We start from the raw sequence: 14,575 nt of genomic DNA on the forward strand, positions 1-14,575 counted from the left end.
GACAGACAGACAGACAGACAGACAGACAGACAGACAGACAGACAGACAGACAGACAGACAGACAGACAGACAGACAGACAGACAGACAGACAGACAGAGGATAAGCAGAGAGAGAGAAAGACAGTCAGGTGGAAAGTCAGACAGACAGGTAGACAGGTAGACAGGTAGACAGATAGACAGATGATAGATATATAGATAGATAGATAGATAGATAGATAGATAGATAGATAGATAGATAGATAGATAGATAGATAGATAGATAGATAGATAGATAGATAGATACAGTGGGGCAAAAAAGTATTTAGTCAGCCACCAATTGTGCAAGTTCTCCCACTTAAAAATATGAGAGAGGCTTGTAATTTTCATCATAGGTAAAATTTGATTTTTTTTGTCCAGAAAATTACATTGTAGGATTTTTAATGAATTTATTTGCAAATTATGGTGGAAAATAAGTATTTGGTCACCTACAAACAAGCAAGATTTCTGGCTCTCACAGACCTGTAACTTCTTCTTTAAGAGGCTCCTCTGTTCTCCACTCGTTACCTGTAGTAATGGCACCTGTTTGAACTTGTTATCAGTATAAAAGACACCTGTTCACAACGTCAAACAGTCACACTCCAAACTCCACTATGGCCAAGACCAAAGAGCTGTCAAAAGACACCAGAAACAAAATTGTAGACCTGCACCAGACTGGGAAGACTGAATCTGCAATAGGTAAGCAGCTTGGTTTGAAGAAATCAACTGTGGGAGCAATTATTAGGAAATGGAAGACATACAAGACCACTGATAATCTCCCTCGATCTAGGGCTCCACGCAAGATCTCACCCCGTGGGGTCAAATTGATCACAAGAACGGTGAGCAAAAATCTCAGAACCACACAGGGGACCTAGTGAATGACCTGCAGAGAGCTGGGACCAAAGTAACAAAGCCTACCATCAGTAACACACTTCGCTGCCAGGGACTCAAATCCTGCAGTGCCAGACGTGTCCCACTGCTTAAGCCAGTACATGTCCAGGCCCGTCTGAAGTTTGCTAGAGAGAATTTGGATGATCCAGAAGAAGATTGGGAGAATGTCATATGGTCAGATGAAACCAAAATATTACTTTTTGGTAAAAAACACGTCGTGTTTGGAAGACAAAGAATGCTGAGTTGCATCCAAAGAACACCATACCTACTGCGAAGCATGGGGGTGGAAACATCATGCTTTGGGGCTGTTTTTCTGCAAAGGGACCAGGACGACTGATTCGTGTAAAGGAAAGAATGAATGGGGCCATGTATCGTGAGATTTTGAGTGAAAACCTCCTTACATCAGCAAGGGCATTGAAGATGAAACGTGGCTGGGTCTTTCAGCATGACAAGGATCCCAAACACACCGCCCGGGCAACGAAGGAGAGGCTTCGTAAGAAGCATTCCAAGGTCCTGGAGTGGCCTAGCCAGTCTACAGATCTCAACCCCATAGAAAATCTTTGGAGGGAGTTGAAAGTCCGTGTTGCCCAGCAACAGCCCCAAAACATCACTACTCTAGAGGAGATATGCATGGAGGAATGGGCCAAAATACCAGCAACAGTGTGTGAAAACCTTGTGAAGACTTACAGAAAACGTTTGACCTCTGTCATTGCTAACAAAGGGTATTTAACAAAGTATTGAGATAAACTTTTGTTATTGACCAAATACTTATTTTCCACCATAATTTGTAAATAAATTCATAAAAAATCCTACAATGTGATTTTCTGGATTTTGTCTGTCATAGTTGAAGTGTACCTATGTAGGTAGATAGATAGATAGATAGATAGGTAGGTAGGTAGATAGATAGATAGATAGATAGATAGATAGATTGATAGATAGATAGATAGATAGATAGATAGATAGATAGATAGATAGATAGATAGATAGATTGATCGATCACAGGTCACAGTGTGATCAGCATACATACCTCTGAATGTGGAATGCCATATTGGTTCTGTACAGCGTACGTCTGCAAGGAAGACAAACAAAAAAAACAATGAAGTGAAATGTTGAAGTTGTTATTTTACCAGGTAAATGTCATTGAGTTTAAACTAACTGTTCTTCAAGGGAGACATGTAGTTCGTCTGAGACAAGTTTAGGAATAACTGCGATTTTACTCTCAGCATCAAAGACAACGAGTGGTTGGTTCAATCGGTAGTTAGACATGCTGCTGAGGGAGAGAAAGACCTCTGTGTGTGTGTGTGTGTGTTTCTGTGTGTGTGTGTGTGTGTTCCCACTGGCATCCTTATATAAGACGTTTTAACCCCGTGCACAGCAGAAGCACGAGAAGCACTCTAACTCTGTCTGACTCTCTAAATCATCCCTTGTACAGGAACATGAAGGAGAAGGAGAGGCTAGTACAGGAACAGGAAGTGGGTTACTGTTTAGGCTAGTACAGGAACAGGAAGTGGTTTACTGTTCAGGCTAGTACAGGAACAGGAAGTGGTTTACTGTTCAGGCTAGTACAGGAACAGGAAGTGGGTTACTGTTTAGGCTAGTACAGGAACAGGAAGTGGTTTACTGTTTAGGCTAGTACAGGAACAGGAAGTGGTTTACTGTTTAGGCTAGTACAGGAACAGGAAGTGGTTTACTGTTTAGGCTAGTACAGGAACAGGAAGTGGTTTACTGTTTAGGCTAGTACAGGAACAGGAAGTGGTTTACTGTTTAGGCTAGTACAGGAACAGGAAGTGGTTTACTGTTTAGGCTAGTACAGGAACAGGAAGTGGTTTACTGTTTAGGCTAGTACAGGAACAGGAAGTGGTTTACTGTTTAGGCTAGTACAGGTACAGGAAGTGGTTTACTGTTAGGCTAGTACAGGTACAGGAAGTGGTTTACTGTTTAGGCTAGTACAGGAACAGGAAGTGGTTTACTGTTAGGCTAGTACAGGTACAGGAAGTGGTTTACTGTTTAGACTAGTACAGGACCATGAAGTGGTTTACTGTTTAGGCTAGTACAGGACCAGGAAGTGGTTTACTGTTTAGGCTAGTACAGGACCATGAAGTGGTTTACTGTTTAGGCTAGTACAGGAACAGGAAGTGGGTTACTGTTTAGGCTAGTACAGGAACAGGAAGTGGTTTACTGTTTAGGCTAGTACAGGACCATGAAGTGGTTTACTGTTTAGGCTAGTACAGGACCAGGAAGTGGTTTACTGTTTAGGCTAGTACAGGAACAGGAAGTGGGTTACTGTTTAGGCTAGTACAGGAACAGGAAGTGGTTTACTGTTTAGGCTAGTACAGGACCATGAAGTGGTTTACTGTTTAGGCTAGTACAGGAACAGGAAGTGGTTTACTGTTTAGGCTAGTACAGGAACAGGAAGTGGTTTACTGTTTAGGCTAGTACAGGAACAGGAAGTGGTTTACTGTTTAGGCTAGTACAGGAACAGGAAGTGGTTTACTGTTTAGGCTAGTACAGTAACATGAAGTTGTTTACTGTTTAGGCTAGTACAGGAACATGAAGTGGTTTACTGTTTAGGCTAGTACAGGAACCGGAAGTGGTTTACTGTTTAGGCTAGTACAGGAACAGGAAGTGGTTTACTGTTTAGGCTAGTACAGGAAGAGGTTTACTGTTTAGGCTAGAACGGGAACACGAAGTTGTTTACTGTTTAGGCTAGTACAGGAACAGGAAGTGGTTTTAACTGTATAGGCTAGTACATGAACAGGAAGAGGTTTACTGTTTAGGCTAGAACGGGAACAGGAAGTTGTTTACTGTTCAGGCTAGTACAGGTACAGGAAGTGGTTTACTGTTTAGGGTAGTACAGGAACAGGAAGTGGTTTACTGTTTAGGCTAGTACAGGAACAGGAAGTTGTTTACTGTTTAGGCTAGTACAGGAACAGGAAGTGGTTTACTGTTCAGGCTAGTACAGGAACAGGAAGTGAGTTACTGTTTAGGCTTGTACAGGAACAGGAATTGGTTTACTGTTTAGGCTAGTACAGGAACATGAAGTGGTTTACTGTTTAGGTTAGTATAGGAACAGGAAGTGGGTTACTGTTTAGGCTAGTACAGGAACAGGAAGTGGTTTACTGTTTAGGTTAGTATAGGAACAGGAAGTGGGTTACTGTTTAGGCTAGTACAGGAACAGGAAGTGGGTTTGCTGTTTAGGCTAGTACAGGAACAGGAAATTAGTTACTGTTTAGGCTAGTACAGGAACAGGAAGTGGTTTACTGTTTAGGCTAGTACAGGAACAGGAAGTGGGTTACTGTTTAGGCTCGTACAGGAACAGGAAGTGGGTTACTGTTTAGGCTAATAAGAGCCATAGATTTTATGAGGAAGTTGTGAATCTGTTTAGTTGAACAGTTCTAGTGCAGGACCTCTACTAAAGGTGGGAGGGACACCGGGGACGTTAGACTAGTGTGTGTGTGTGTGTTCCCTGCAACATGTACTGCAGAGTGTGTGTTTGTAAGTGCGTGCGTGCGTGTGGGGCTCCTTCGTCTAAATGACATTGCTTATTTACTTTATTATTTCTCTCTCCTCTCTCCTTCCTCCTTCCTCCTCCTTCCTCCTCCTATCCTCCTCCTGTCTGTACTCTGCTCTGCATGCTCGTAAATAATGTAGAAAAGCATTAATCGCCTTGCCGAACCACTTAACATGGCGTAATCTCCCTCCACCACCCTCTCCTTCCCCCGCACTACTCCTCTCCCCCGTACCTCTCCTCTCCCCTAATCTTTCCCTCCTCTCCCCTAATCTTTCCCTCCTCTCCTCTCCTCTCCTCTCCTCTCCTCTCCTCTCCTCTCCTCTCCTCTCCTCTCCTCTCCTCTCCTCTCCTCTCCTCTCCTCTCCTCTCCTCTCCTCTCCTCTCCTCTCCTCTCCTCTCCTCTCCTCTTCATTAGCCCTAGCTGCTAGGATTATGATAGCCAAACAAGCAACACTGATCTCCACTCCATTCTGAGGATGCTCCCAAAGCTCCAGTCCAGCCTGCAGCTGACACCCATCATATACACAACACTCTGGCTTTGGTTAGGGGCTCTCAGTTTCTCTCTCTCTTTCTCTTTCTCTTTCTCTCTCTCTCTCTCTCTCTCTCTCTCTCTCTCTCTCTCTCTCTCTCTCTCTCTGTCTCTCTCTCTCTGTTTCACTCTCTCTCTCTCTCTGTTTCTCTCTGTCTCTCTCTCTCTATCTCTCTGTCTCTTCTCTCTCCTCTCTCTTTCCCTCTACCCCCCCTCTCCCTCTCCCCTAGCCACTTCCTCCCCACCTCTCTTTTTTTGTCTCTCACTATCCCCACAGTGATAAGGCCAACAGCAGCCAACAGAGGACACTGGAGTTGGAATACAGACAGGGAAGACCTGGCCTTGTTTTACTGTGAAAGACAGACAGACAGACAGACAGACAGACAGACAGACAGACAGACAGACAGACAGACAGACAGACAGACAGACAGACAGACAGACAGACAGACAGACAGACAGACAGACAGACAGACAGGCAGACAGACAGACAGACAGACTGACAGACAGACAGACTGACAGACAGACAGACAGACAGACAGACAGACAGACAGACAGACAGACAGACAGACAGACAGACAGACAGACAGACAGACAGACAGACAGACAGACAGACAGACAGACAGACAGACAGACAGACAGACAGACAGACAGACAGACAGACAGACAGGAGGGAGGGAGGAAGAAGAAGCCTACTTCAAAACAACACCAGTAACTGCCTGTCTGGATTGGGGGGAGTGGAGCCTGACTTGAGAACACACCATCAGCTCCTGCCATGGCTCCGTTTTACTTCCTCTTTCCTCTCCACTTTTGTATCTCTGGTCCCGTACACACCCATACACACCCATACACACCCATACACACCCGTACACACCCGTACACCCGTACACACCCGTACACACCCGTACACACCCATATACATCCGTACACACCCATACATACCCGTACACACCCGTACACACCCGTACACACCCATACACACCCATACACACCCGTACACACCCGTACACACCCGTACACACACTACAAGGTGTGTAGACTGACTTGCACAAGGTTTCTAAATGGATTCGATGTATACAATAGTGTAATTACTTCCACGTCCACACTCTGGTAAGTGGTGCTATATTCACAAGTCATCGTCATCGTCATCGTCACAGCCTGATCCACTAATGCATACTTACTTGTTGTAGATCCAGGCCTCCCTGGGCCAATTGGAAGAGGGGGTGTGACCCGTACTCAGACGCCTCGAACACCTTCAGACACAGACAGACCAGGAGTCAGACTCACATCAGTAAAATAAACCATAAATAAAACTATGCAGAGCAAAGTGACACTATCCCCGCCATCACATCATCAATATCAGGGTTAGACCACCACTACATCAGGGTTAGACCACCACTACATCAGGGTTAGACCACCACTACATCAGGGTTAGACCACCACCACTACATCAGGGTTAGATCACCACAACTACATCAGGGTTAGACCACCACCACTACATCAGGGTTAGACCACCACTACATCAGGGTTAGACCACCACTACATCAGGGTTAGACCACCACCACTACATCAGGGTTAGACCACCACCACTACATCAGGGTTAGACCACCACCACTACATCAGGGTTAGACCACCACCACTACATCAGAGTTAGACCACCACTACATCGGGGTTAGACCACCACTACATGAGGGTTAGACCACCACTACATCAGGGTTAGACCACCACCACTACATCAGGGTTAGACTACCACTACATCAGGGTTAGACCACCACTACATCAGGGTTAGACCACCACTACATCAGGGTTAGACCACCACCACTACATCAGGGTTAGACCACCACCACTACTTCAGGTTTAGACCACAACTACATCAGGGTTAGACCACCACTACATGAGGGTTAGACCACCACTACATCAGGGTTAGACCACCACCACTACATCAGGGTTAGACCACGACTACATCAGGGTTAGACTACCACCACTACATCAGGGTTAGACCACCACTACATCAGGGTTAGACCATGACTACATCAGGGTTAGACCACCACCACTACATCAGGGTTAGACCACGACTACATCAGAGTTAGACCACCACCACTATATCAGGGTTAGACCACCACCACTACATCAGGGTTAGACCACCACCACTACATCAGGGTTAGACCACCACTACATCAGGGTTAGACCACCACTACATCAGGGTTAGACCACCACAACTACATCAGGGTTAGACCACCACCACATCAGGGCAATCAATTCAGGAAGTAAACTGTAATTCCAATTCAATAATTGGAGGAAAGGGCATTTCTTTTCCATTCCCTCTTAATAAAGTGAAAAGTGAAAGGTATTCATTTCAAAGGTGAATACCTTTAACTACTTCCTGAATTTTGCTGCCTTCAATTCTAATTGGCCTCAACCCTGATCATATTTCCTCATCCATATCATTACAGAGATCTGACATCAAGTAGAGAAAATGTCACCCTACTCCCCATCTAGCGCACTACTTTTAGGGGACCCACATAGGGCTTTGGTCAAATGTAGAGCACATTATAGTGGAAGGTAGAGCCAGAGACACTTTGAGCCACTGCAATTAATGATACATACATGTTCATCTCTCGAACCCAGGCAGACAACGACAGATACATATTAATGGAGACCATTGATCTGGATATTATCGCATTCTGCATGCAACCGTACATGTGTGAGTGTGTATATGTGTGTGTGTTTGTGTGTGTTTGTGTTTGTATGTGTGTGTTTGTGTGTTTGTGTGTGTGCGTGTTTGTGTGTATGTGTGTGTGTGTGTAAGTGTGTGCGTTTGGGTGTATGGGTGTGTGTGTGTGTATGTGTGTGCATGTGTGTGTATATGTGTGTTTGTGTGTGTGCGTGTAAGTGTGTGCGTTTGGGTGTATGGGTGTGTGTGTGTATGTGTGTGCATGTGTGTGTATATGTGTGTGTGTGTGTGTGTGTGCTTGTGTATGTGTGTTTGTGTGTGTATGTATGTGTGTGTGTGTGTGTGTGTGTGTGTGTGTGTGTGTGGCTAGACAGTAGACTAGATCATGTGAACCAGACTATACAGAGTACACTGCACAGCTGACCCACAGTGAATGACGGGAGACTTGTGGTCAACATGTTATTCAAATATTTGAAATACTTGAGTTTGAGACTATTCCATTCCCAGTGCTAATTTATGGTGTATGGTGATGCTCTTGGGTCAGTTTAGCATTTCCTCACTAATGGTTGAGGTTAGCCTAGGAGAGGAGAAACTGATCCTAGATCTGTACATAGGCGAAAACTTCACCGAGGACTGCTAATTTGCACCACGTGTACTTCAAATATTTGAAATCCACATTGTGAAAGGTGAGGGGTTTCAGGTAGTTGTTGTGATGTGGTCCTGAGCATAGAAATATAATGACTAGAGCGAGTTTCGCCCTTCAAGTCAATGATGCCGTAATGGGTGGACTGGCAGCCATCTTGAAAGCACCCATAGAAGCAATGCAGAAAGTAATAGGTTATATTTCTGTTGTTTTGTCCACTGGGCACCAAACTGTTTGAATCAACATTGTTTCCACCTAATTTCAACAAACAAAATCCAGTTTTTCGTTCTGATAATTCGATTCACAAAAAAGTCACCAACTCAAAGGAATTTAGAGAATTTTTGTATTTAATTTAACCCAATTTTTAACCACAATCCAATGTCATGTTCACATTTTTGTTGTTTTCACTTAGATTTTTGCATTAGTTGACAACTAAATCAAATGTCAATTTCAAACTAGACATTAAACTGATGTCTGTACCAAGTGGGTGGGGTTTGATTCTCACCTGGGTCCCTGTTGTGATGTGTTGTTTTGTTATAAAAAATACACATAAAATAAATGACAAAGGAAATCAGCTTAATATTGTGGAAAAATTGTTGCTTCTATTACTTTAATTGTGAGCATCATTTCCAATCCCCCATATATATTTGGGTAAATATATATATATTCATATATATACACGTATGCATACATATACACATATATACATACACATACCTATATAGATATACATACTTTAAAAACAATTGTCCTTTATTATTCCCTGCAAACCCCACCACCCTTCCCCCAATTGCAGTAAACTAATACATTCTTAAGCTTCTACCTTCAGTTTATAATCTTATACACATTTTATAGACACAATCTATTTTTACAATAGTTATACTTTGTTTTGTTTTTAGTCCTTCCTCTATTTCCGATGTCCATCCAGTTTGATTTCAATTTGTAACTGTGCTACTTTAACTGTGCTACTTTAACTGTGCTACTTTAACTGTGCTACTTCACAACATTTCTGAACGTATATACGTTTTATAGACCCCGTATGTTTTACATTGGTTAACTGGTTATTAGTCGCACCATTCAGCTCCATTCAACCCCTCCCATCTGTCTCTCAACATCTTCCATTTTGGATTTCCATTTGCCATATATTTTTCAACTGTGCTGTGATGCTTCACAAAAGTACGGAACCTTTCTATTCTCATAGCTTCTACAGATTGTAAATTAAAAATATACATTTTTGCTAAGATAATTATTATATTACTGATTGATTGACTACGGCTTTTCAAATCACCCAAATCACCCACTGTATCTGCAGCGTTAGTTCTAGGCAAATGTTGCAATTCTTCAGCCATTCCTGGACCTGTGACCAAAAACGAGCTACATATGGACAAAACCAAAATAAATTATCTAATGACTCTGCCACCTCACAGCAAAATCTGCAGAGCTGGGAAGATTGTATCCCCCATATATATATCATTCTATTGGTTGCAAGAATTTTGTATAATAATTTAAAATGAAAGATTTGAAGTTTTGAATCCGGCGTTGTTTTGCGTATCAATTCATAAACCATGTGACATGTACATCGAAAATCTCTTCCCAACTATTTTGCAATTTATATGGCACTGTCACGACTTCTGCCGAAGTCGTTGCCTCTCCTTGTTCGGGCGGTGCTCGGCGTTCGACGTCACCGGTCTTCTAGCCATCATTGATCCATTTTTCATTTTCCATTGGTTTTGTCTTGTCTTCCCACACACCTGTTTTCAATCCCATTCATTACCTGCTGTGTATTTAACCCTCTGTTTCCCCTCATGTCTTTGTCAGAGATTGTTTATTGTCAGTGTAGTGTTTTTGTTGTATAGGTGCGCGACGGATCTTCGTACCCATATTTGTTTATGTTCTTTTCCTGTTTAGTGTTATGGAGCATGTTACTATGACATTATTAAAAGACTCCATTTTACACTCCGTTTGACTCTCCTGCGCCTGACTTCCCTGCCACCTATACACATATGCCTGACAGGCACAGCTTTTTGGTCCTTAAATGAAATTGGTATATGTTTTTATATATCACACCTTTCTTTAACCATTTATGTTCTTTAATACAGGGCCGACATACAAGTTCCTTACTCTTTTCCCCTTCTACTGGCCTATTCCATTTTTGTGGTAATGCTGCAATTAATTGGTTGTAATTTTGGGGAGAGCAGACATTTCCATATGTCTGTGTTAGCTACATGTGTGACACCAGTCCTATTTATGATATCATTCACAAAAATTCACAAAAATTCACAAAAATTACTTTTTCAAACATTTACTCGAAATTAGTATATTTGAGTTTAACCACAATATTTGTTGTATTATTTGTTCTGTCTTTTCAGGTGGATTAAACTGAAATTGCAAGCAACTTTCTTAAGCCTTGTTTAAAAAAATCACTATATGTTGGAGATGATTTCCTTTTCAAACAACCGAAAGTGAGCAGTTGTAATCTGAATAAAGGGAAAAAGGCCTTTCTTGAATATAGGATGAGACATTCCTACCAATTTACTAGAAAACCTGTTTGGATTTAGTTGTGTTGTCGTGTTCTATTGTGTTGTTGTGTTGTTGTGTTCTATTGTGTTGTTGTGTTGTTGTGTTCTATTGTGTTGTTGTATGGTGTTGTTGTTGTGTTCTATTGTGTTGTTGTGTTGTAGTGTTGTTGTGTTCTATTGTGTTGTGGTGTTGTTTTGTTGTATGGTGTTGTTGTTGTGTTGTTGTGTTCTATTGTGTTGTTGTGTTGTAGTGTTGTTGTGTTGTTGTGTTGTATTGTGTTGTTGTGTTGTAGTGTTGTTGTGTTGTTGTGTTCTATTGTGTTGTTGTGTTCTATTGTGTTGTTGTGTTCTATTGTGTTGTTGTGTTGTAGTGTTGTTGTGTTGTTGTGTTCTATTGTGTTGTTGTGTTGTAGTGTTGTTGTGTTCTATTGTGTTGTTGTGTTGTAGTGTTGTTGTGTTCTATTGTGTTGTTGTTGTGTTGTTGTGTTCTATTGTGTTGTTGTGTTGTTTTGTTGTATGGTGTTGTTGTTGTGTTGTTGTGTTCTATTGTGTTGTTGTGTTGTAGTGTTGTTGTGTTCTATTGTGTTGTTGTGTTGTTGTGTTCTATTGTGTTGTTGTGTTCTATTGTGTTGTTGTGTTGTTGTGTTCTATTGTGTTGTTGTGTTGTTGTGTTCTATTGTGTTGTTGTGTTGTTGTGTTCTATTGTGTTGTTGTGTTGTTTTGTTGTATGGTGTTGTTGTTGTGTTGTTTTGTTGTATGGTGTTGTTGTTGTGTTGTTGTGTTCTATTGTGTTGTTGTGTTGTTGTGTTGTTGTGTTGTTGTGTTCTATTGTGTTGTTGTGTTGTTTTGTTGTATGGTGTTGTTGTTGTGTTGTTGTGTTGTTGTGTTCTATTGTGTTGTTGTGTTGTTTTGTTGTATGGTGTTGTTGTTGTGTTGTGTTCTATTGTGTTGTTGTGTTGTTTTGTTGTATGGTGTTGTTGTTGTGTTGTTGTGTTTTAGTGTTGTTGTGTTGTATTGTGTTGTTGTGTTGTGTTTTTGTGTTGTGTTGTATTGTGTTGTTGTGTGTGTTGTTGTATTGTGTTGATGTGTTGTGTTGTTGTATTATGTTGTGTTGTTTTGTTGTTGTGTTGTACTGTGTTGTGTTGTTGTATTGTCTGATTCCCACCTGGTTCCCGGAGATCATGACTGTTCCTGGGGAGGGGCTGGGTCGATATGGAACAGTGGCCCCCTTCGGAGGTGACTGGATACAGGAGGAGAAAGCAAAGAGCACAAAGACAATAATGTACTAAACATCGCAGCACAATAAAACATGGTAGTATGGCCTTAGGACAGATGAGTTGCAGAAGGTTGGGGCCAACAGACATGGGTTCAAATATTATTTGAAATGTTTAGAATTTCTTTTGAACATTTCTTTCATTCTGGCCGTACTACCTAGTGGGGAAACAGCGTTTGAAAAGATTTCAAATGGTCTTTGAATCCAGGTCTGGGGACCAAAAAACTATCAATATGGTGGATTTCAGATGACTAGATAAGGACAAAACAAAAACAGTATTCAGACAAAGTAGACGTATCTCTGAAATGCTTTGATTCCACAATTCCATGAAAGCGCATGCTTGTATAGGGTCATTGTTTCCTCCAGCAGGGATTAAGGTGCCTAGAATAACAATGAGTTGTTAAATCCTCAGATTCTTCTGTTTTTTTTGGCATTCAGGCTCATCCTCTTAAGTAGAGTCTTCTGGCTGCGGCGGGATAAATTCTCAAGATTGAGAGGGTATCGATTTTTTGGAAATGTAGTAATATCTTCATTTCGAAAACATTGATTGATTGTATTTATTTTCAAATGGAACTATTTGTTATGTACTACTGGAGATCTGACAGAGTATTGATTATAGGCTTATCAATTCATTACTATTAAGTTTCTCTTTCTTATTCGTTCATTTTTGAACATCCTTTGATATTGATAATTTTATACATTTGCTTAAATCAATTATGATACATTGATCTGTCTGGTTCCTCCGTGTCTGTGGCTGGTAATACCAGGATCCTTTTCGGGGCAATCTAGTGATCTGCACGTTACAAACAAACAACCGTGCTTTCACGACCTGCGGTCTAATCTGTCAATAAAAGTTCACAGGGACAGGGTCAGGGATCAGGGCGATAAGGAAGTGTACACCACCTCGAGAATGACAGTGCAGATGAGCTTGACACACTGGATGATGGCGTCTTGGGTCCCGGATATCGTCACTCCTCTCTCAGTGGAGTTGGGAAGGAGGTCTCCTGCTACCTGTACTTGTGCCCCCGTGGTCTGTTTAAGATGACAATGGGAAACATGATGTGTGAAAGAGCCAGAAGAGGACTGGTCAACCTCCTCTGAGCCTGATTCCTCTCTAGGTTTCTTCCTAGGTTCCTACCTTCTAGTTTTTCCTAGCCACCGTGCTTCTGCCTCTGCATTGCTTGCTTTTTTGGGGGGGTTTTCTGTAAAAGCACTTTGTGTAAACTGCTTAAAAGGCTTTAGAAAATACAGTTGATTGATTGGTTGATTGATTGATTGATTGATCAATGGCCATTTTGTTGATGTACACAACATATACAAAATAAAGTATACAATATAAATGGGACTCCAAACAGCCTCTGACTCTCTCTAACCACCTCTACTTCATTACACTGAGCTGTAAGATCAACAACTTATCCACCATATTGGTTTCAGTTCAGATGTTTAGAAAGGAGAGGACAGATGTTTAGAAAGGAGAGGAGGAGAGGACAGATGTTTAGAAAGGAGAGGAGGAGAGGACAGATGTTTATAAAGGAGAGGACAGATGTTTATAAAGGAGAGGACAGATGTTTAGAAAGGAGAGGACAGATGTTTAGAAAGGAGAGGACAGATGTTTAGAAAGGAGAGGACAGATGTTTAGAAAGGAGAGGACAGATGTTTAGAAAGGAGAGGACAGATGTTTAGAAAGGAGAGAAGGAGAGGACAGATGTTTAGAAAGGAGAGGAGGAGAGGAAAGATGTTAAAGCAAGTGAGACAGAGCCACACTCACCTCTCTGATCTCCTTGATCTTGGAGCCGCCCTTCCCGATGAGAGAACCACATTGGCTGGCAGGAATGACCAATCGTAGGGTGACGGGGGGCTTGCTGGTGACCGTGCCATTGGCTACCAGAGTTGTGAGGTCCTGGAGGAAACAAACATGAAGTGTTTAGATTCACTATTCAAGTGTCACTCATCAATTAAAACAACAGTTGGCCTAAAAGAACGCAAGCTAAAGCGACATTAATGAACACTTAATAAAAGACACTATAAATTAACATCATATAGTCAAGACCTGGTGTTGTACGACTGCTCTCTGAAGCTATACAACCAGGGGTTGGTTAAACGTTGGTCAAGATGAGTGGTGACTCGTAACATACTCCACATCCCTGTACACAAACCTCCTTTGTGACCAGGCCAGAAAAACTCAGGCTACTAATCTCTATGTCTGACCAGTGACCTGTGACCTTGCCAGGTAAACTCAGGCTAATAATCTATACAGTATGTCTGACCAGTGGCCTGTGACCTGGCCAGGTAAACTCAGGCTAATAATCTCTACAGTATGTCTGATCAGTGGCCTGTGACCTGGCCAGGTAAACTCAGGCTAATAATCTCTACAGTATGTTCTGATAGCCCTGTTCCTAGACTCAAATAATACCCTGCATTAGAGGGCTCACAGGACCAAGGCTTTAAGTCCCATAGTTAGAAATAGTCTCTCTCACACAGAGACAGACTTTTCATTCCCACGCTCACTCTGACTCTCACTCT

The 14,575-nt window shown here is 42.0% G+C and overlaps 1 protein-coding gene across 2 annotated transcripts in view; it reads right to left on the reverse strand.

The window, feature by feature from the left end:
* Positions 1–14,575, reverse strand: part of pcbp4 (poly(rC) binding protein 4) — a 139,547-nt gene that overhangs the window by 22,449 nt on the left and 102,523 nt on the right. For both annotated transcript variants that reach the window (XM_031825752.1, XM_031825753.1), the window contains exons 6-10: positions 13,821–13,952; positions 12,956–13,084; positions 11,945–12,019; positions 6,125–6,196; positions 1,934–1,975 (exon numbers count right to left, since the gene is read on the reverse strand). In XM_031825752.1, the coding sequence (XP_031681612.1) occupies positions 1,934–1,975; positions 6,125–6,196; positions 11,945–12,019; positions 12,956–13,084; positions 13,821–13,952 (450 nt within the window). The remainder of the gene's footprint in view (positions 1–1,933; positions 1,976–6,124; positions 6,197–11,944; positions 12,020–12,955; positions 13,085–13,820; positions 13,953–14,575) is intronic.

Source organism: Oncorhynchus kisutch, linkage group LG5 (genome assembly GCF_002021735.2).
Source record: "Oncorhynchus kisutch isolate 150728-3 linkage group LG5, Okis_V2, whole genome shotgun sequence".
Lineage (NCBI taxonomy): Eukaryota > Metazoa > Chordata > Actinopteri > Salmoniformes > Salmonidae > Oncorhynchus > Oncorhynchus kisutch.